The following is a 23506-nucleotide window of genomic DNA, read 5'->3' as shown; positions in this document are numbered from 1 at the left end:
TTTCATTTACTGAGTATGCTTAATTTGCATTGAGCACTACATGAACATGATCCTATAGTTGGAATATACATAATCACATAAAAACAAGTTATTTGACTTATTTTAGACTAGCTCCTTTATTTATTTGGAAGAGAAGGAAGTGATTCTTTAGAGGTATTACCTTTTTTTTGTCAAACTCCAGGTCTTTAATACCAATGTTCACATCAAGGGTTTCCAGGAGAAGTTTCCGTGCTTTTGCAGAATCCAGGTAGCAATCGGAGCACTGGCAGTTGTCTCGCAGCCATACAGCTGGGTAGAGAGACTCTGTCCCATCATTCCAGAGGATTTGCATCAAGTGATTCCCATCCAGTGCTTCTGCCTTTTGGATGGCACAATGCATGTTTCTGGTGTTTGAGGTTAAATCCTGTTAGAGAGCTGCTGTTAAATCAGTGTTAAAATAAATAGTCAGATGGAGTGGATCTAAACTTGACCTCTGTGAGTGTGCACAGTTCAAGTGGACTCTGGCCTCTGCTAGTCACCTAGCTGCCTGAACCTGTGGATTTGACTTATCTATTCTGGGGACCCTGTTCTGATGAGAGCATTTCAGATGCTATAAACAGAAACACAGTGGCTAAAAGTAAATAAGATAAAAAGAATTCCTTGTTTTTCTTACAGAAATTTAAGATAATAAATTCAGAACCAATCCTGGGCAGGATTCAGATAAAAAGAATTGCTTGTTTTTCTCACCGAAATTTTAGATAATAAATTCAGAACCAATGACATACATACTTTTATGTTTGATAAAGTCTCTGAAATTTTTTTAAAAGAAAAAAATGCTCCACAAATTGATAGTATAACAATCGTGCCTTTGCTATTTTAACTGATGCCCAATTGTATAAGGCCTTTGAAAACAGATATTTTCATAATCCCTATCTAGGAAACTTATTCTAATCAAGGGAATATTAATGCAATTTATTTTAAGGCATACTATAAGTTAGAACATAACGTTATCTCTGGTTTATTTTATATATATATATATTTATAAATATATATATTTATAAATATATATATATATATATATATATTTATATATATATATATATATATATATATATATATATATATTTTTTTTTTTTTTTTTTTTGGTACCAGGAATTGAACCCAGAGGCACTCAACCACTGAGCCACATACCCCGCCCATTTTATTTTTTATTTTGAGACACAATATTTGCTAAATTGCTGAGGCTGGCTTTGAACTTGTGATTCTCTTGCCTCAGTTTCCTGAGCTGCTGTGATTACATGTATGTCCACCCCACCTGGTTTTTTATTTACTCTTTTTCTGATGTAGTACATTGTCTCAATGAAATATTTTCAACGTCTTTAAGTTATGCAAAGAATTTGTTTATTCTCTGAAACTTTCGGCTTTGGTATAAATCAATAGTGTGCTTTGATATTTTGGTTAGTTTATTCTGAACATTTATGGAGTATTTTTATGTACCTTCATTTTAATTGAGAATACATGACCTTTTTTAAATTAAGACGTCCACCAAATTTGTAGATACGCATATCTATGGGAAAGAAAATCTAGTGCAAGTGAGCCACTGTGGTGTTATAGACTTAGCACCTCAGTGTTGATCCTGATTCCATTAACGACTTTATACTCGAATTTCAAAAAACATGACAGTGCCCTAAATTTCACTTTCTTCATTTTTATTTTCCAGAACTCATAAATAAGGATTAGAGCTTATATAGAAAAAATATAATTTACATGAAAGTAAAATGTCTCAATCTTCCAGGTAATTATCAGTTAATCATTAATAGAAGGTGATGTGAACAATAGAAATGAAACTCCATTGCCTTGAGATATGTGTGTTTCTTTCTCTCTCTCACACACACACATACACACGATGAATGTTTGTAAAATTCCTTCCATTTACAGCAATTAGGTGCTTCAATGCCAATAAGACAAAATTAATCCTTGTTTTTCTTGAACTTCTGGCAAATATTTTATATAACATTAAAAATAACTTTAAAAATACACAATATTAAAATAAAGCAACTTTAGGTGACTGTTACACATGTTCCCTCCAAATCATTAGCTTTAATGTTTTAGTCAGGTAATGGAAGAGCGTCAAGACAAGGAAGATTATTTTCTTTATTTAACTCACTACAGCTATAATACAATTCACTGGGTCTTGGGTATATTTCTACTTGGGAACTCCTGTTTTTTTTTTTTTTAATTTGTATAATGACATGACAGAATTACAACTTTAAAAATCATTAAAATTATAATTTAGTTAAAATCTGAAAATTTAGCTCATGAGTTTGAATAAGGGGTTTTAGGCAAGTCCTAACATCAATTTCTCTGTGAAATGGTTAGGCAATTTGTTTTTTTCTGATAGGAGGAGGGGCAGTTTGGAATATTTTCTCACATATACAGTTTCAAAGAACAGTAATGATTTCAATAGAAATTCTGGGATAATATAATCAAATCCTTAAATAACATGTCATAGCTAAGGAAAAAAAAATAGAAATACAAGATTTCTATTTTTTTAAATCTATGTAGGGAGTTGCTAAATACTATCTGTAAAAGGACAGATAGTATCTTTTTTTTTTTAATTTGCAGGGTACATACAGTTTCTGTTGCATGTTCTTATTTTTTTAAACCCTGTAAGAATGTAATAAATATTGTGAGCTCACGGAGTGCACAAAAGCAGCCTGTAGACCACATCTGGTCCATATATTGTAGTTTGCCTGTCCTTGATGAAGTTATTCAGTTCATGTTTTCACCACAGTGGGATATAACCATGCCTGGATGCATGGTTTCTCTTTTTCCTCCTCGTATATAAAATTAAACTTACTATTAAAATACATAATAAATATCTCTTTTGTGACACTGCACCAGAGGGTGCAAAGTTGACCATGAAGTTGTAATGATAAGGGAAGTTGAGATGGTTATGAAAGTAAACAAAAAATAAGACCAATAAAAATGGTGTTGATAGCTGTCTGAGAAGCTTCAGGACACCCCAGTATAGAAGATGACTACTTGAGTAATTCTTAAAGGATCTGTGATCAACTTTCATTTCTTCATAGAAGCATAAGAGGGTAAATAGCTATATTTCCAGTTTTTTTCTATAGCTAAGATGTGTATGTATGATGTAATTTTGGCCAAATTGATGAAATATGTTTGGAAGTTTCTGGGCAGGAAAACATTTTAAAAGAAGGTAGACTTGGCTTCTACATGCTCTTTTCCCCTACTTACTTCCATTCATTTCTTTATGGATATGAATGTGGAGGAGGTATTTGGAGTGGGGCTGTCATTTTGCAACCAAGAGGCATCAAATCTACAAAGAAGTCAGGGTTCCTCATGTTTCTGTGAAATCACATTACTAGGAATAGATGGTCACATCTAGACCTCTTTTAACATGAGAAAAACAATTCCTTACTCATTTAAATCTAATTTTGCCAGCTCTGTATCAAAAGAGGAATAACTGCAAACTATTAGAGATAACAAGAAATACAACACAGAAGGCAATTGTTCATATGGACACCCAACAGTGGATTTCTTTGCTACACCTGCATGTATACCAAGTTTTCTTTTTTATTTCAAGTTTTTCCAGTGAGTGGCAAGTAGACAGGGAAAATTCAGGTTTCACAGCAAATAATTATTAACATAGATGATGGCAAGCCCACAGACAAAATAGAAAGAACTAAAAAAGTTATATGCATGTATCCTAGTTTGTGTGTCTCATATCCTTGTGGTCTTTAACCTAATCTATTTTAAGTTGTTGGGTTATTCATTTACTAAAATTAGTTGATTAAAAACCAAATGCTAAAGATACCTCAAAATAACAATGCAGATAAAACAAACACATACAGCTTGAAATTTCGTTTTCTTTATGATGATCTCCTTTGAAAGAAAATACTTCAAAGAAAAAATCTCACTTATTGGTTCTAGCACAATATTTGTAAACAACACAGGATGCATTCATTCCAAAATAATAGCACTTCTGTTATTAAAACTGTTTTAATGTGCCCTCTTCATCTTCTCTCTTATCTAAGATAAATAAGTCAAGTTTTTCTGACTACTTTTCACGAGATGTGACCTTTAGATTCTACACTTTCCAGAATGCTCTCTCATAGTTACTTTCCAGTTTACAAATTGCTTTCAAAATATGAGGATCCAAATTTTAAAGGATACCAAGAATGTAATATTTTCATTATAAAAACCAAAAAAATCAGTACTCTGTTTGAAGGAAAAGTAGACAAAACAAAACAGGTTTTTATTTTTATTTTTTTCTTAACTTGATGGTTTGGGAGAATAGTGGTAACTGCTTGTGGCATTGTATGAAAGAGAAATTGACTTGGTTGTCAAACAAGAATATTTGTTTAAAGACTTACCCACGTGGAACTAATTGCCAGGGATACCCCAGTGAAACCCAGCACCAGGCTGGCCCTCATGGATCCGTCCAGGTACTAAATCAGCAATCATACACTCAAACTTATCCCACACTTGTGAAACCATTTTCCAGGTCTACCTGCCTAGTGACCCAAGGACAGCCAGCCAGAAGACCTCAGCAGCAAGGCTGCCTGTCCACTGGCTTAGTTGTCCCACCTAGACTCTCTGAATGGAGCTATTAGCAAAAGACTTCTCTTGCTAAATCCAGTCTTCAAAAACTGGAAGAGGTACTGACTTTTTCAAATACATGGACACAAAAACAAGGGCACAAGGATTCTGAATAATAAAGACAATATGACACAGAAAAACAAAATAAAGCACCAGGTATTGACTCTAAAGAAATTGAGATCTATGAACTTCCTGAAAAAGAATTCAAATTAATCCAGTTAGTTCAAATTAGGCAGCTCTGAGAGATACACAGAGATAACTAAATTGTATCAGGAAAATGTGTACAAAATTAGACATTTGATGAAGGCATAGGAAGCATAAAAAAGAAGCAAACGAATTCCGAAGATGAAGAGCAATGACTGAACTAAAGACTCCACAGAGAGTTTCAGGTCATTTGAAATACACAATCAGAAAAAAATGTGGGAAAACAGAATGAAAAGGGATGAAAAAACCTTACTTGGGATGATGTCATACCACCAAGTGAAACAACACAAACATTAAGAGAATTCAAAAGGAGCAGACAGAAAGAATAAGATAGAAAGCTCACTTAAAGAAATAATGACAGAAAATAATGGAGAGGGAAATAAAGATCTGGATCTATATAGCCCAAAGAATCTTAACTAGATAAAGCATTGAAGAAATCTGGACCAATATACATTATAATAAAATTGTCACAAAATCAAAGTCAAAAAGAATTTTGAAAGGAGCAAGGGAAAAACAACTTCTTACATACAAGGGAACTTCTATATAGACATCAGATTTTTCAGTAGAAAACTTGCAGACTGGGATGATATACTCAAAGTATTGATGGAAACTGCCAAACAAGATTATTTTATCTGAAAAGTTGTCTTTCAGAAATGAAAGAGAGATTAAAAAAAAAAAATAAAAGCTTTCCCAAACAAGCAAAAGCTGTAGGGGTTTATTAGCACTAAAAAATTCTTTAAAAGAAATGCTAAAGGAAGTTCTTAAAATTCAAGCAAAAGGATACTAACAACATGAAAATTCATAAGAAATAAAATTAAGATATGGTCTAATTCAGAATACTCTAAAACAGTTATGATTGTGCACGAATCAATTTTAACTGTAATATGAAAGATAAAGGTATTAAAATTAGTATAGTTTTAGTAATTTTTAATGAATACACAATATAAAAGTATAATTTGTGATATCAAAAACATGAAATATGCAGAGTTGAAGCTAGAAATCCCAGTGACTTGGGAGGCTGAGGCAGGAGGATAGTAAGTTTGAGGCCAGCTTCAACAATTTGGCAAGACTCTCAGCAACTTAGTAAGACTCTGTCTCAAAATTAAAATAAATAAATGAACACAAAGGACTGGGGATGTATCTCTTGGGTTCAATTCACAGTATATACACCACAAAAAAATTCAGGGCTGGGGGTATGATTTAAAAGCTATAGTGAGTTACTTGTAGGCAAAATACCTTTGATTCTGGTCTTTTTTTCCCCATTTGGTTAATTTGTATGTTTTCATTGGATAATTTAACTGATTTTCATTTAAAACAATTATTGATAGGTCAAAAATTTACTATTATCATTTTACTAATTTTTTTCTGTTGTATGGTTCCTTGTTTGATTCTTCTTGTCTTTCTGACGTCTTTTCCTATATTTGTTTTCGTAGTGATATGCTTTAATTTCCATTTATCATTGCTAAATCAGTACAGGCTTTTTTGTGGGTATACCGTGGTTATCATGATGCTTATACAAAACATTTTGTAGTTACAGTAGCTTTAAGAACATATATTGGCTGGAAATAAAGGAATGTGAAAAGAACAACCAAAAGAAAATAATAGTGGTTACTTGCACCAGATGAAATAGACTCGAAGTAAAAAACTGTAACAGGTAATAAATATAAATGAATTTATCAAGAAGGTATATATATATATATATATATATATATATATATATATAATGTATGAGACATATGGAAGGTTGAATATTAAAGAATAAAAAATCTGAACAGATTATTAATGGGTGTGAAATTGAATCAATAATCAAAACCCTTCATCCATGAAAAACCCAGTACCTAATGGCTTCATTGGTGATTTAAAAAAAATATTTAAAGAATAATTGACACAATTCTTCTCAAAGTCTTCCATAAAAAATAAAAGAAGATGGAACACTTCCGAACTCAATTTATGTAGCCAGTATTACCCTTAAACCAAAACTAGACAAGGACTTTAAAAGATTAGAAAATTACAGGCCAATGTAGATAAACATAGATGTAAAAATCCTCAATAAAATGCTAGAAAAACTAATTTAATGCTTAAAAAGATCAAATACCAAGATTAAGTGTGATTTTTTCCTGGTATATAAGGATTATTCAATATCAGCAAATCAATAAATGTGATAAACTGCATTGATTGGATGAAGGATAAAAATCATAACCATCACAATAGATGCAGAAAAAAGTCTTTGACAAAATTCAACATCCTTTCATAACAACCCTCTCAAGAAAAGAGGTACAGAAGGAATGTCCCTTAACATAATGAAGGCTATGTATGATATGCCCACAACTAGCATCACACTAAATGATAAAAAGTAAAAAAAAAATTCTCTAATAACAGGAACAAGAGAAGAGTGCCCACTCTGACCATTTCTACTCAATATGATATTGGAATTCTAGGCAGAGAAATTAGGCAATAAGAAGGAAAAAAATCATAAAATCTGAAATAAAATTGTCTCTGTTCATTGATGACATGATATTATAACAGGACACCCTAAAGACTACAGGAAAACTTTTAGAAGTAACAAGCAAATGTAGCAAGGTTTCAGGATACTATCAACATTCAAATACCACATTATTTCTGTACAATAATAATGAATGCTCTAAAAAGGTAATAAGAGCATATGCAATTTACCATATCATCAATGAAAACACATAGAATTCAGTATAAGTAAAGAAATGACAGATCTACACACTGAAAATTCTAAGACAACAATTCAATAAATTGAAGAAGTAATTGAAAATTGAAAATACCTTAGATTCATAACTAATTGAAATACCTTAGATTTATGAATTTGAAGAATGAATATTACTAAAAGGGATTTTTGCGCCTTCAGTGCAATTTGTATCAAAATGCCAAATACATTTTTTCAGAGAAACAGAAAAAAGAACCCAAATTTGTATAAAACCATAAAAGTCCCAAATAGCCAAAGTAATCATAACAAATAAAAATTAAGTTGGAGGCACCAAGTAACTCAAAGTACACTACAGTACTATGGCAATCAAAATAACATGGCACTAGTATATAAAAAACACATAAACCAATGGAATGGAACAGTTAAGACCAGAAATAAATCCATGTATTTAAGGTTAATTGGTATTTGACAAAGTTTCCAATAACACTCAATGAAGAAAAGACAGTGTCTTCAACAAATGGTGAAGCCATACTGCATATCTCTGTTCAGAGAATGAATTTGGACCCTTCTCTCACACCCTAAATAAAAATCATCTCAAAATGGAATAATGATTTAAAATAATACACCCAAATTAAAACTACTAAAATAAAATATAAGGAGAAAGCTGCATGATATGGGTCTGGACAATGATATTTTGATATGGACAGAAAAGCACAGTAAATAAAAAGCAAGAATAGACAAATGGGATTACCTCAAGCTAAAAATCTTCTGTACAGCTGAGAAAACAATCAGCAGAGAAAACAGATGATCAACAGAATGGGAGAAAATATTTGCAAGCAATGTATCTAATAATAAGTTTACAACCGAAATACATTAGGAACCCAAATGATTTACTAGGAAGAATATAAATTACCCTATTAAAAACTGGAAAAGGGACGTGAATAGACATTTCTCCAAAGGGGATTTACCAATGGCCCAGAATGGCCCAGGAGGTCTGTGAAAAATGCTTAATCAAGTTTCATCAGAGATTGGGCACAATGGTTCTCACCCGTAGTCCCAATTGACTCAGGAGGCTGAGACAGGAGGATTATAAGTTTGAGGCCATCCTCAGCAACTTAGTGAGACCCTCAGCAACTTAGCAAGATGTTGCCTCAAAAAATAATAAAAAAGTAAAAAATAAAAAGGACTGGGGATGTAGCAACATGACAAAGCACTCATGTGTTCAATCCCCAGTATATATATATATATGTGTGTGTGTGTGTGTGTGTGTGTGTGTGTGTGTGTGTATCTTATGGTGGTTTGGGTTTGTATTTCTATGATATATATGTATATATTTCTATGATATGTATGTATGTATGTACATATATATTATAGAAATATAAACCCAAACCACCATAAGATACAATCTCACAACTATTAGAATGGCTGTGATACAAAGACAAAAAATAAGTGTTGTTGAGTCTATAGAGAATGGGGAAGCGTTGCACACTGTTAGGGGGAATGCAAAGTGGTACAGTTATTATGGAAAACAGGAATGGGATTCCTCAAAAAATTACAAATAGAACTACCATATGATCAATCAATCTCACTATTGGGTACCTATCCAAAAGAGATGAAACCAGTGTGTTGAAGAGACAGCTGAAGTATCATCTTAACTGTAGTATTATTCACAGTAGTCAAGGTATGGAATCAACCAAAGGATCCACATGTGTATGTGTATATGTATCTATGTAATGGACTTTTATCTAGTCATATAAAAGAAGGAACTTTTGTCATTTGTAACAACATGGATGAAGGATGTTATGCTAAGTGAACTAAACTAGGCACAGACAGACAAGTACTGTATGATCTAATTTATATGTGGAATCTAAAATTTTCAACTCATAGAAACAGAGAGTAGAATGGTGGTTGTTGGCAGGGCCTAGGTGTTGGGGAAAGGAGAAGATGTTGGTCAAAGGGCAAAGAGTTTCAGTTATGCAGGATGATTAAATTTTGGAGCTCTAACATAGTATAGTTAATATAGTTAATACTATATTAGATGCTGGAAATTTAATAAGAGTAGATCCCAAGTGTTCTCACTAGATATACAGGCATGCACGGGCACATTATGTGAAGTGATAGACATTAATTATTTTGATTATGGTAATTATTTCATGATGTATACATAATCAAAATATCACATTGGGTACAATAAATGTATTAATATTTATTTGTAAATTATAACTCAACAAAACTCAGAAAAAAATAAAAAATAATGAGTTTTAATTACCTAGACACTAGGGTTACAATAGTAGTAATTGAATTAAAAGCAGCAGTGATTGTAGTAGTAGAATTAATAGTGTGCATTTACCAAATGCTTTCTTTATGCCACTCAGTGTTCTAAGGGCTTTATATAGTAACTCACTGACTCTTCACATCAACCCAAAGAGAAATTGACTGAAATTACCCAAGAAGGCAGAAGTAGAAATAGGCTAGGAAATAACATACAGTTGATAGTAAAATCCATCTTGAGTTATCCTAACATTTTAAAAAAATTAAAAATCTCATTTATTTTTATCATCCATGTTCCATGTGTATGTATTCTAAACTCCATTTCCTCCAATAACATGCTTATTAATAGATTTGAAAGTTTTCTTGCTTGAAAGAATTTTCATGCAACTTGAAATATGAAACACTGACACTTAATGGGTGCACTGTTTAAAGGATGTATTTTCCACTACGATGAACAACATTCCTGTATTAAAGATGGCAATGTGCCCATGTCACATCTACTGTTAAAGTGATCACAGCTGTAGAAATTTGCAGCAACAAACACTAATCACATTCCCAGTTGTCATGACTTTTATATGTCTTTCTTTTTCTTTTTCTATCTAGGCCATTTGAAATGGAGAGGGAAAAGCTCATTTCAGTCACTGGGGGAACCTGAGACTTTTGCTCCAAATCATCTGATCAAAAAGAGGTGGAGACATCAGTACCTTCCTAATGGGAGACTGCCTGAGGCACACGGCGTATGTGGAAGAACTAGAAAAACTAGGGTGCTGATGAAGCTAAATTACTTAGGTATCTATGCAGGAACTTGGCAGGTCATTTCGATTCTTCACGATCTCTTTCTTAGCTTTATGACAAATGTGAATGGTAATCCAAACAAAAACATGGTAAAATGGGGAAATAATTTCCCATTTTAATTTTCTTAGTTTATTTAAAGCTTTACTGGAAAAACATAATGAAAATTATAAAACATAAAAAATAATGAAAATTCAAAAGGTAAAAAATCAAGTATCATCAGTATTTAAAAGCAAATTCTTTCTGAAAATTCATACATGAGGATGAGTTGATGTCTATTTTTAAACGGAACCCACCTGAATTAAGTCCAGTTGAAGCATCATGACAAGGGTTTACACTTTATTATTTTGCTGCTTCTTTCAGTAATTTCGTTCATAAAATATCAGTTTGGTTTTGGTGGGAAAGAGTAGTTTTGTCTATCCTTTATAAAGCTCTGGGATTTGGGCAGTGTCCTATCTGATGGGATAATTGTTTCTTTTTTATTTCATAGCATCACTTGGGGTATGAGTGTGTGTTTTTTCCTTCCTTATCAACCACCATATTTTTCCTCTTCAGAATTATAGACTTTATCTCAGACTTCTGTTTGGCACAACTAAATTATTTTTGAGATTATTCTACTTCAGTGATGGGTGTGGTTTTGTCTGGGTTTTGTTGTTGTTGTTGTTTTCTTTTTTAAAATTTTATAAACTTAAATTTGTCACCCCATCTCTCCAGCATTGTTCAAAAACTTTAAAAAGTAGCTCTGGAAATTGCTTTATGCATTGATCTTAGAAAGAAAAGTAACTTGGAACTAGAACTCTTACAGGCAGAAAGAAAAACAATCTGTAATATTACTAGGTTCAGTGCCCTCATCAGATACACAGGGAAAACAGAAGCTCAGAGATGTTGGATGTGATTAGTCTAAGCCTACCTTCTGGTTAGTGGGAGAGTTGTTCCAAACCTAGTTTTACCAGCTCCCTGTTCACACATAAAGTCAACCTTTTCTAGTATTCATAAAAGAGAGTACAGAAGTTTTGCAAATGTCAATTTTAACTAATTTGAAACATAATCTTTGGAGGGGAAAGCTAACTAATGACAACTGCTACCCAAGACCATTTAGTTTAGAGATTTAATTTTTTTTTTTACAATTTATTTTAAACTAGATGTGATAAGTGGCTGAGATACATAATACTATGTGAATATATTCTCATGTAAATAATGAATTCTGGAGAGCTATTAGCATTTTCTTGAGAAGTTTCACCATTTTGCCTATTGTCTCATTTTAAGCAACAAATTTTATGCAAAAACTTTCTCCATAAATTACAAAATGGGAAACACTAGTTTCACTCCAGTGGAATTACCGTGTTTAGACTGGAATTCTAATTATCAAGGCATTTGTTCATTGATGTAATAAAGAGTAGTGGAAGATTTTTCAGTTCTTTGAACCAGACCACATATATATTAATCTCGATAAATCTGATGTTTTTAATCAAATCAAGTCCAAATACCTATACTATTTCTTCTTGAGCTTCATTAGAGAAACAAATGATGGAAAGTATGTATCATGGCCTTAATTGACCAGGATTTTAAAGAACTGCATTACACGCTCAGCTTTTTGGACTTAAGAAATGGGCAAGGAATAACATGCCGTCCCTTTTCTTTGGGCTATGTTATAAATTATGTAGGGAGCATTTCAAAGCCCTTCTTCCCCCATTCCCAGTCTGCTTTTTAGACAGTATTCTGCCTGTCCACTCTGTATACTTTCTGGATCAGTTTAGGGATTGCAAAGTAATTTGGAGACCAGACTAAGCCAAACATAATTGGGAAAGAGAAGTTGCCAAGAAGCAATCAGATCCACTACATTCCAAAATCAAGCCTCTTCCAAATGCCGGATGGACCATCCCCATCGCAGCCCCATGGCTATGAGCTACATGTGACTGGAATTCCAACTGAATACTTCCCCCTACCCACAATCCAGGGACCTGAATCTATAAGCCCTTCACATAAAAGAAACTTGAACTCAATCATACCCATTTTCAGATAGGCTTTAAGGCACTAAACCACACAAAACTTACCAAGTAAAGAAAATGTCAGCTTTGCTCCTAGCTGTCCTTTGGAGAGGGAGCCTTGCAGTGCTCGTCACACCAGGATGGACTACCCCTAGTTTCCAGTCTGATGTGGGACTTGTCCTTGGAAGCCTGTCTGCTCTTGGCAGCTCTGGAACAGCCCTGCCCCCAGACACAGCTGAGGTTTGCAAATGAGGAAGGATGTCTCAGTCTGAAGGTGTAGCAACTCCTGAAGGGAACCTGGAAGTTTAAAAGTGAAACATAAAGAGCTTTTATGGCCTGGAAGGGAAGCAGTAAACAAGAGAAAGTACTTTTAATTACCATGAGTTCCCCAAACCGCAAAACTCCAGGACTACAATGCAAAGCATGGCCTCAGTTTAGAATCTTTCCTGATAGAAGGAAACACATTTCCTATTTGTCTGTGTCTTGTCCCTAGGCCTGAAGCAGCAGTAACAGGAACAAGTGAAAACAACAGTGATAGCTCTTTGACTGAAAACTCACTTTGGCGTTCCGATGTGCATCTGATAGACAGGAGCTACCAACTCTTACCTGAGTAGAATGAGGTGGCATCTACTTGCTCATGGACTATTCCAACATGAGAGTCTTTGAAGACTAATGTGCTAGTTGTAAGGGGCTATGAGAAGGCTGGGATTGTGTGCCACCCCTACTTAGTCTAATACCCTTTCTCTACAGTTTTGGCTGAAATATGCAGTAGTTGTCAGAGAACCCGGAGTTCTTCTGAAGGCAGTTGGTTGCTCAGTGATTTTACTCACAACACACAGCCTTTATGGCAACAAAAGAGAAGGGCCAGCGTGGGCACTGTGCCAGGGATCCAGAGCTTGGCTGCCAGGCATTTACTTGGGGAGTTCCCAGGGCTAGGGGAGAGCTTGTTGGACAAGTCCCAAGTCCCAGTTTCTAACACGGTCCTTGTTATATTAAGAGAGAGTCATCAGCTAGCAGGTGAAGTCCAGGAAAGAGATGTACAAGACTTCTGTCCTCCTCTCACCACCTCTGCCCTTCCCAAGACTACACAGAGGCAGACTCAGCCTGCAACTTGTTGTTTCTTGCCCAAAGGAGTCACACGGCTGTGAGACTCAGACAGAAAAGAAATAAGAGTGAACCAAAGGGAGAGAAAAATGCAGCCTAACTCCTCCGTGATTTCTCTCTACGGTTTGTTGCATAGAACAACCACCACTTTCCAGAACAGCAGCATCCCCTCCCTCAATGATGCTCTGTCAATTCCTTTCACAGTAACATTTACGCTATGTCTGTCCCTTCATCTGTGGTTACCGCCTCCACTTCTCTTCTTTCCTCAAGTCAAATTACTGACACCCAGTGTCCAGTGAAGGTGACAGCAGGTTGTTTCCCGTGTATGGGAGGAGGTGTGTATGTGGGGTGCATTACTAAATACTGACAGCATTTAGACCCACAGCAATTGAAGGTATAGATGAGCTAGAAGTAATCAGTTGATTATATTTTAATAACTCATGACATAACAAAAATACTGCTGATTTTACTTGACATCTTGAGCTTTAGAAAAAAAAAATGCTTGAATCAATTAAGTAAACTCTGTTTCAGCTTTAAGGAAGTTGTTGAAAAAATATGTTGCATGTACATGGTTTCTAATGGAATGAGTAAATAAAATGAAACAAACCACAAATAAATCTGTCAATAAGGTTTAAAAATTTGCAAATAAAGAGTCAATTTCTACAAACAAATAGGCAAATAAACAGGCAAGATGGCAAATAAAACCCTGTTCTTCGCTGGAAGGAGGCTTGTAAATGAACATGGGAATGCAGATGTCTTTTTACCATATGGATTCCCTGTTCTTTGCATAAGTACCCAGTAGTGGGATTGCTGGCTCATGTGGTAGTGGGATTGTTTACTTATGTTTTTATGTATTTATTTGTTGTGGTACCAGGGATTGAACCTAGGAGTGCTTAACCACTGAGCGACCTACCCAGACCTCTTTTATTTTTTATTTTGAGAAAGGGTCTTGCTGAGTTTCTTAGGACCTCGCTAAGTTGTTGAGGTTGTCTCTGAACTTTGGATCCTCCTGTCTCAGCCTCCTGAGCTGCAGGGATTACAGGTGTGCACCACTGCGCTTGGCAGTAATTTGGTTTTCAGTCATGTTGCGGAGCCACCACTCTGTTTTCCATAATGGTTGTACTACTTTACCTTACCATCACCTGTGGGCAAGAGCTGCCTTGTCTCCACGTGTTTGCCAGCACTTCGTTCATCTTTCAGAGAAGCCTTTCTAAGAGTGTTAAGTGGTATCTCCCCGTGGCTTTAATTTTCATTTCCCTGATCATTTGTGATTTGGGGGCATTTTTTCTTATAGTTATGCACATTTGTGCGTCTAGTTTTGAGAAATTTCAATTCAGGTTCTTTTTCTATTTTTAAAATCAGGCTATTTGTTTTCTTGCTTTGGGGTTGTTTTAGTTCCTTGTGTACTTTGAATGTTAACTCCTTATGAGATGTGTGGTTTGAGAATATTTTATCCCATTCCAAAGCTTGTCTCTTCCCTCTATTGTTTCCTCAGTGGTGTAGAACTTTTTAATTGATTTAATCTCATTTGTCTATTCTTGCTCTTCTTGCTTGTGTTTTTAGGTAATATTAAAACAAAACAAAATAAAACAACAATAACCACAACAGAACATTGCCCAGAACATTGTCATTTCAGTGTTGGCCACGACGTCGAAGCTAGGAAGTCAACCTAAGTTCCATTAACAGATGAACTGATAAATGAAATCAATCTCTCTCTCTCTCTCTCTCTCTCTCTCTCTCTCTCTCACACACACACACACACACACACACACTGAAATACCATTCAGCCTTAAAAATGAAGGAAATTCTATCATTTGCAACAACATGGATAAACCTGGAGAACATTGTGATAAATTTAATAAGCCAGACAAAGACAAGTACTGCACGATCTTGCTTATGTGGGATCTAAAAACGTCGAACTCAGAACTCATAGAAGCAGATGGTAGAAGGGTGGATGCCAGAGGCTGGAGATTGGGGTGAGGAGCTAGCTAGGGAGATGTTGATCAAAGGTACAAAGCTTCATTTATATAGGATAAATAAGTTCAGGAGACCTATTGTAGAGATGACTATAAACTAATAATAATGTATAATGGAAAATTTCTAAGAGAATAGATCTTAAATATTGTCACAACAAAAAATTGGTAACTATGTGAGGTAATGTGTACATTAATTAGTTTGATTTAACCATTTCACAATGTATTCATATAGCAAAACAATAGATTGTATACTGCAAACATATGCAATAATTATTTTTAAAATATACCTTAAAATAAATAAATAAGACCCCTTTAAAAAAACTTCTATTTTATTTATTTTTATGTTGTTCTGAGGCTCAAACCCAGCACCTTGCACATGCTAAGTGAGCACTCTACCGCTGAGCCACAACCCCAGCCCTGAAATAAGCCTCCTTAAGACTGAAGAACATAACATGAGGCATTTTCTGAGGGCTCTCCCCTGTTTGTGGTGTAGTCTTTTACTGTCTTCTGCTTTCTTTCACACATGGCTTTCAGTGCACCATCCTGAATAGCAATTAGTGCTAACATTGTGGATTGCAGGTGGAGGAAATGAGCCCATAGTGCCTCAAGAAGTTTAGAAGATACTAATGCATTTACAGGGTAGCATTGGTTTCGGAACCAATATTCTTATACTCTGCCCTTGTGTTTTTAATTCTCGGATTAATAATGGAAGTGCTTCTGTCATGCATGGTGACAGGACCCTGATCAAGGAACACTATCAGGCCAGAATTTCCAAAAGGTTCATCTGGATAGATGGAAGGAGCACTTTCAATGAGTGGTAAGATGCCCTGAGGCCATCCAATAACAAGTGTTTTATGATAAGTAAATATTAGCATATAACATAACTCTTATTATATTATTGTAAATAATATAAATTATTGCTAACTAAAAATAACAACCAAATTCTGAATTTTGAGCCATTCAGTCTTTAAGAACTTAGTAAGCTCTGAGAAAATAGCAAGCTGCTAATAAATGATGGTTAATATTATTATTTTACTTGGATTATAAAGAGGGATGGAAATATAGATAATTCAATCTTCAAAATTATTTGTTTATTTTATATCACATATCAGTGGAATGGGAACTCATGGGGCTTTGGAAGTTCTGTATTTGGTACCATTTTTTCAATAGGCAGTAAGGACCCCTATTCCAGGCTCTGTGTTTTAGTGGGCTCTATTCTTGTCCACTTCCAGTTGTACCATTCACCAAAGGATGATTTATCTTTGGGATTAAGGGACCAGCTAGAGCTCACACCATCCCACTATTTTAAGTAATCATCTGGGATCCCAGACCTTGACTTTTCAGACCCCTCCAGACTTGTGTCTGCTTCTAGGGTATGTGAATGCTCCCTTCCCTTCTTCCTGCCCACTGGTGTTGTCTTACCACGCAGGTATATATGCTCCTAAGCCTAAGGGGGTGGTCTACAGGCAGCTTTGTATGCACATATGGTGTACACACACGTGAATCTCAATTAACCTCAATTAACTCACCTTGTCTGGGAGTCTTCTTTTATACTCTCATCTCGAGTCCCTCAGATATTTATGATGAGGTCTTGTACATAAAGAAATGTCCTCATTTTATAGATCCTTAATAATATTGCTTGCATAAAAGGTCCTATTAGTTGTGTGCATTGGAATGGCTCTGGCGTTCACATGAACTCCTTCCTAGGGCAAGATGAACACTGGGATGGAATGAGAAAAGGAGGAAGCTAGGGCTTCATGCTGCAATCTGGGGGCTAGAGTCTAGGGAATGACTCTCTTCCCTGCCAAATACTGATGTGGAATAATAAGGAATCTGTGATTTAACTCAAACATGACCTTCCAGGTTATTATGAAGGTATATTTTTCGAGTGTGGAGGATAGAATTTATTTTTACTTCCTAGTTATACTTTATAAATGGTGCTATGCTAGTAAATCCTTAAAAAGAGGCTCTTGGAAAATAAACAAATATTCAGGCAAAGACGTATTGAGTTCTAGTGTTTGCTATTTATCGTGACCAAAATGCTTCTACTATGATTTATTTCTCTCTACCATTGCAACGTTACTGAATGTGAATTTGGAAAATGATGCATATCAATAGCGCTCTTCAGCTTAGAAGACCTGGCTCTAGCCCATCACTATTTACAATTTTAAGTATTCATACATGTGAGTGGTGTAGGAATCTCAATTAACCTCAATTAACTCACTTTGGCTGTGAGTCTTCCTTTACACTCTCATCTTGAGTCCCTCAAATATTTATGATGGGGTACAGTGCATAACGAAATGTCTGAATTTAACAGATCCTTAGTAAATATTTCTTGCATAAAAGGTCTTATTAGTTGTGTGACTTCAGGCAAGCCATTTTTTCTACAAATTAATCTGTACTTTATATGGTTCTTGACTAAATGAGGCAGTTCATGTGAAAGCATATTACACGGTTCTTGGAACTTTGTATATGACCAATAAATGTTGCTGAAAGAATGAATAATAGACATTCAATACATTTTAATTTCTTTTTATTATCCATATTTAGTTTTTGGTTTCTTTTTATTATCCAAATCTGAGCATTTTTACTTTAGGCTATTCTTAGATGTTTGTAATTTTCTGCTGTTGTCTTGAGGCAAAGTCAAATGCCCATTTTTCTCAGGGTGTTTCTTGGAGAACCCTTGTGATCAACATCTCATTTTCATAATGTTCCCAAAGGAACAATGCTCACACTATGTTACTCATTTTAGAAAGTTTGGTAAAATTCCATTTTGGCTGCACGTCTGTTATCTGAGCCTAGGAGAGGGAAGTCTGTGTTTTATGCTCTGACTTTGTTCTCAGCTGTATTTTGCATCTTGGGATAGTGGAGAGAAAAATGGCTTTGAATTAATACTTGAGATTTAGTCATTCCATATGTTGTCCTCAGCGAGGAATGTTTTGAATTTTCAAGATGAACGTGTAAAAAATAAGGAAGCACAAAAAATTCAGCTGCGGGCTTCTCTCTTTCATTAGCTGGGCTAATTGAACAAAGCTTAATGAGGAGTGGTAATTTCTATTCAAAATTTTTGTAACTCAGGAACTGTTTCATTGGTCGGTAGTTTACACATTTAGTATAAGCATTATTTTTTTCTTAGTAATTTATGATAGCAGATGTTTTACCTCTCATGGGGTCTTTTCTTCTCTCTCTAAATATGTATTTTAATGTTGCTACCATGCCTAAAATGAGCCTTCTCCCCCTCCTCAATATATTCTCAGCAGTTAGATTTTTTTTTGTTTTCTTTTTTTCTCCTTCTTTCCTTCCTTCCTTCCTTCCTTCCCTCTTTCTTTCTTTCTTTCTTTCTTTCTTTCTAGTGTCACAAATAGCTTTTGTTTTACTTACCATTTCCCAAGTAAAGTTACTTTAACTGAGCACTGTTTTTAAAAACTCAAATGCCTAAGAAAAGTACTTCTTTTAAACATAGCAAAGACCTTGTCTGTGAGTCTTCCTTTATACTATCAAAAATGCAGTCCTTTCTCCAAAAGATTTGCAAAAAGGAAAGTCCTGAGATCAGATGATAAAAATATTGGAAATTCATCTGGATGGGATGCTGAGTGAAAACACAGATTTGTCAATATGGACATCAACTTAAAGACGGAGCCCAGGAAAATCTTCAGTAAATTAGAAGTGTAAATATAAATGATAGAAGTATAATTTGTGAGTTGAAAGAGCTGTGAACATTTTCTGATTTAATGATCTAATTTTCTAGATGATGAGCATGAAATACTTCTAAGTGAAAGTAAAACTAGATATTACCAGGGGACAGTCTAGGTATTTTTATCTTTGATATTAGTCAGAATGGGCTAGGAAATGGTACACTAGTAAATAACTGCAAATCTCAGTGCCTGAAGACAGCAGTGAGTATTTTTTCACATATACCACACGCCCATCATGAAAGATCTATGAACTGCGGGATCAAGATTGATGAAGCCTCTACTCCCTGGAACATCATCAGATGATATGTCAGAGAGAAAATAAGCATGACTCATGATGCCTGGAATTTAAAGTCTTCTACTGCAAGTGTCTCATAATAATATTTCCACTCTTTTTGTTAGTCAGTGGTCATGTATCCCTTCAAGGGGGTAGGACTGCAATCCTATTGTGTTCTTTGAAGGAGGAAAACTGGAATATTTTGAACAGTCCCTATATGGATCCTTATTAGTCATACAATCATCGACGATTTTTAAACGTGCCAACTCATAGACTCTAAGAGTAAACATAGAATACACACAAAGACCTTTAAAAGTAAGACGCTTTAAGGATGCAATTATAGAAAATACATTCGGAAAATTACCATGTGACTCAGTGGCTGAAAAATTTCTCCCACCCTGGAGACCAGGCTATGAGCTGGCTAGTTTAGTGAGACCCAAGTTCTTGTGGGATAAATGATATTAAGATGTCTAAAGAAAGGACTGGTTGGAATGTGAGAAATCGTTGACTAACAGGGTTTAAAGGAAGAAAACAGCATCCCTCTTGTACCAGCCCAAGGATTTTGCAGTACACCTGACAAAGAATTAGTTTCTACAGCATGGATCCAATAATATTTGAGACCTACAAATATTTTTCCTTGATCAAACTGTTTTTGAATCACAATTTGATTTCCATGATTTTTTTCTCCTAGATGGAGAGAAGAAATGGATCAGGTCAATATGAATATTTTACATTTTTAATTTAGAGTTCTCATAATTTAATAAATTGATCTCTAGATTATATGCTTTAATTAAGATGATGTGAGGGCGTCTCAGTAAATGTTGTCAACTCTAGGAGACTGACATTTTATGCGTATGCATGGACAGTACTTGAATGTGGTAAATACACAGAAGGTGCTATTACCTAAGGCCTTTTCTTTATCAGCCATGTAACTTCTGGCACAAACTGACTTCTATCACCCTGCAAAAGATAGTTCTTGCTTGCTTTTCTGTTGATAACCTTATCTCCAAGCATAATGTGAAGAGTGCTGGTTATCTTCTTAATGAGATCTCTTTTCTGCCCAGAGAAAGCACACCAGTGGTACCTAGTCCCATGGCTAGCAAGACACAGCATCTCCTCATTGAGATTCAGATTGTCCTTGAGATCTTTTCAGATGCAAACATCTTTTGGGATAGGCGTTACTTATGTCACTGAGGTTTCTTGAGCATTTATTATAGGGCAGATACTTCCAAGTTAGTATCTTGTGCTTCATTTTGTCTAATCTTCACAAAACTCAGTAAGGTACTACTTTAAGGTACTACTACTTTTGTTCCTACTTTACAGATGAGATGTTAGGTAATGCACAAAGAACATTTTATTTAGAAGCTGGAATTCAAACACAGTACTGACTTTAAAACCTGAGCTATTTATCATCGTGCAACAATGAAGTGACTGCAATATTCATCTGATTATTCATTCAACAAGCATTTTTATTGGTTATTCAAAACATTACAAAACTCTTGACATATCATATTTCATGCATTCGATTCAAGTGAGTTATGAACTCCCATTTTTACCCCAAATACAGATTGCAGAATCACTTCGATTACACATCCATATTTTTACATAATGCCATATTAGTAACTGTTGTATTCTACCTTTCCTATCCTCTACTATCCCCCTCCCCTCCCCTCCCATCTTATCTCTCTACCCCATCTGTTGTAATTTAATTCTTTCCCTTGTTTTTTTTCCCTTCCCCCTCACAACCTCTTATATGTAATTTTGTATAACAATGAGGGTCTCCTTTCATTTCCATGCAATTTCCCTTTTCTCTCCCTTTCCCTCCAACCTCATGTCTCTGTTTAAAGTTGATCTTTTCCTCCTGCTCTTCCTCCCTGCTCTGTTCTTAGTTGCTCTCATTATATCAAAGAAGACATTTGGCATTTGTTTTTTAGGTATTGGCTAGCTTCACTTAGCATAATCTGCTCTAATGCCATCCATTTCCCTGCAAATTCCATGATTTTGTCATTTTTTAGTGCTGCATAATACTCCATTGTGTATAAATGCCACATTTTTTTTTTTGTCCATTCATCTATTGAAGGGCATCTAGGTTGGTTCCACAGTCTAGCTATTGTGAATTGTGCTGCTATGAACATCGATGTGGCAGTATCCCTGTAGTGCGCTCTTTTAAGGTCTTCAGGGAATAGTCCGAGAAGGGCAATAGCTGGGTCAAATGGTGGTTCCATTCCCAGCTTTCCCAGGAATCTCCATACTGCTTTCCAAATTGGCTGCACCAATTTGCAGTCCCACCGGCAATGTACAAGAGTACCTTTTTCCCCACATCCTCGCCAGCACTTTCAACAAGCATTTTTAAGAGTCCACTATGCACTGCTCAAGATGCTCCTCAAGGAGCTTCTATGCCATCTAGGAAAACCAAAATAAGTAAACAAATTGATAGGGGCTAGGCCTGTAGCTCAATTGTAGACCACTTGCCTACCTTGCACAAGGCCCTGGTTTGATTCCCAGCAACACACACACACACACACACACACATTAATAAATTGATAAGATAATTTCAGTTAGTGGAATGCTGTAAAAAATACTAAGCAGGGTAATAGGATAGATAGAAATTTAATGAAAGGATATTAGTTAATCAGGGATTTTTTTTTTTAATGAAGAAAACGCTCATGCATAGACTTGAAGAGGAGTCCATCTTTGGGAGAAAGGGAAAAACATTCAGGCAGAAAGGACAGCACGGTTAGGAAGGGGATAAGAACATTTTTAGGCAGAGGAAGAGCAATACAAAATTGTTTGAGAAAGGGGTCAACTTAGTGCATTTGAGAAGCAGACAGGCCACTGTGAATGCACACAGAGATAAAGGGGAGAATGGGAGCAGATGAGGTTAGACTGCAGGAATCAGATCATCTAGGGGCCAGTAGAACATGAAAAGAGGGGGCCAACATCTCTGTGTGGATCTGAGTATAAAGTGTAAGAGGAGAAAGTTGAGGAATCTCAGAGGATAGAAGTTTTTTTTCTTCATACTTCTTTCCAAGAGCTATCCATGCTCTAAGTCATTTTTTAACTTTTACTTTCCTCAAGACCCAGTGATGCAATAGAGTATTTTTCAACCATTAAGAAGAATGACTTTGTGACATTTTTTCAGTAAGTGGAGGGACCTGGAGACCATTATGCTAAATGAAATAAGCCAGTCCCCAAAAAACAAAGGTTGAAGGTTTTTGCTGATATGTGGAAGCTAACCCACAATAAGGGTATGGGGAGAATAGAAGTTCAGTAGATTAGACAAAGAGCAATGGAGGGAAGAGTGGGGAGATAGGAAAAGGAAAGGCAAAGGAATGAATCTGACATACGGTTCCCATGTACATACATTAACACACCACAGTGAATCTCACCATCCTTTACATCCACAAGAATGGGGTCCTAATTTAAATAATTATATCAAAATGGATTGTTCTGTCATGTATAACGTGTATTTAAAAAAGCAGTAAAAAGAAAAGAAAAAGACCCAGTGAAATACAGATCTGATTGTAGATATGTGAACCACTGAGTTCTCTTAAGCACCTGTTGAACACAAGGTAGGAATTTTCTATAGTGTTGACTGCCGTTATGTCAATCCCGCATTATCAACCACAGCTGGACCTCAGCCATCTCCACCATCTCCACCACCTCCAGAGGGAGTGTTTAGAATTTCTACAGATAGAAATGTGTAATTAACTGTTGGTGGCTGAGTTTAACTCAAATGCTGGAAATGGAGCAGAACAAATGTTATCTGTGAATTTGAGGGTATAATCTGATGCTGCCCTACAATTATCCAATGGTTTCCAAATCAACATTGTAACGTTGGTCTAAATCCTACAGATCCTCCACAAAATTAACTGATTTCTTCTTATTAATCTCTGGGAGAATTCTAGGAGATCCAGTGGGAC

At 35.4% G+C, this 23506-nt stretch overlaps 1 protein-coding gene across 2 annotated transcripts in view; it reads right to left on the bottom strand.

The window, feature by feature from the left end:
- Bbox1 (gamma-butyrobetaine hydroxylase 1) overlaps positions 1 to 13266 on the bottom strand; it is a 64656-nt gene extending 51390 nt beyond the window's left edge. Inside the window, exons 1-3 of one of the 2 annotated variants that reach the window (XM_046426362.2) lie at positions 13141 to 13266; positions 12601 to 12831; positions 161 to 403 (exon numbers count right to left, since the gene is read on the bottom strand). In XM_046426362.2, coding sequence (XP_046282318.1) covers positions 161 to 379 — 219 coding nt within the window. In that variant the 5' untranslated portion in view covers positions 380 to 403; positions 12601 to 12831; positions 13141 to 13266. Of the gene's footprint in view, positions 1 to 160; positions 493 to 12600; positions 12832 to 13140 lie in introns of those variants that run through there. The other variant, XM_046426363.2, reaches the window with a different exon arrangement.
- Between the last annotated feature and the right edge of the window lie 10240 nt (positions 13267 to 23506).

The sequence above is a fragment of the Marmota monax genome, unplaced genomic scaffold, assembly GCF_021218885.2.
Source record: "Marmota monax isolate L192 unplaced genomic scaffold, Marmota_monax_Labrador192_F-V1.1 WCK01_AAM20220418_F8-fsc00520, whole genome shotgun sequence".
Lineage (NCBI taxonomy): Eukaryota > Metazoa > Chordata > Mammalia > Rodentia > Sciuridae > Marmota > Marmota monax.
This window is presented reverse-complemented; position numbering and strand designations above follow the sequence as displayed.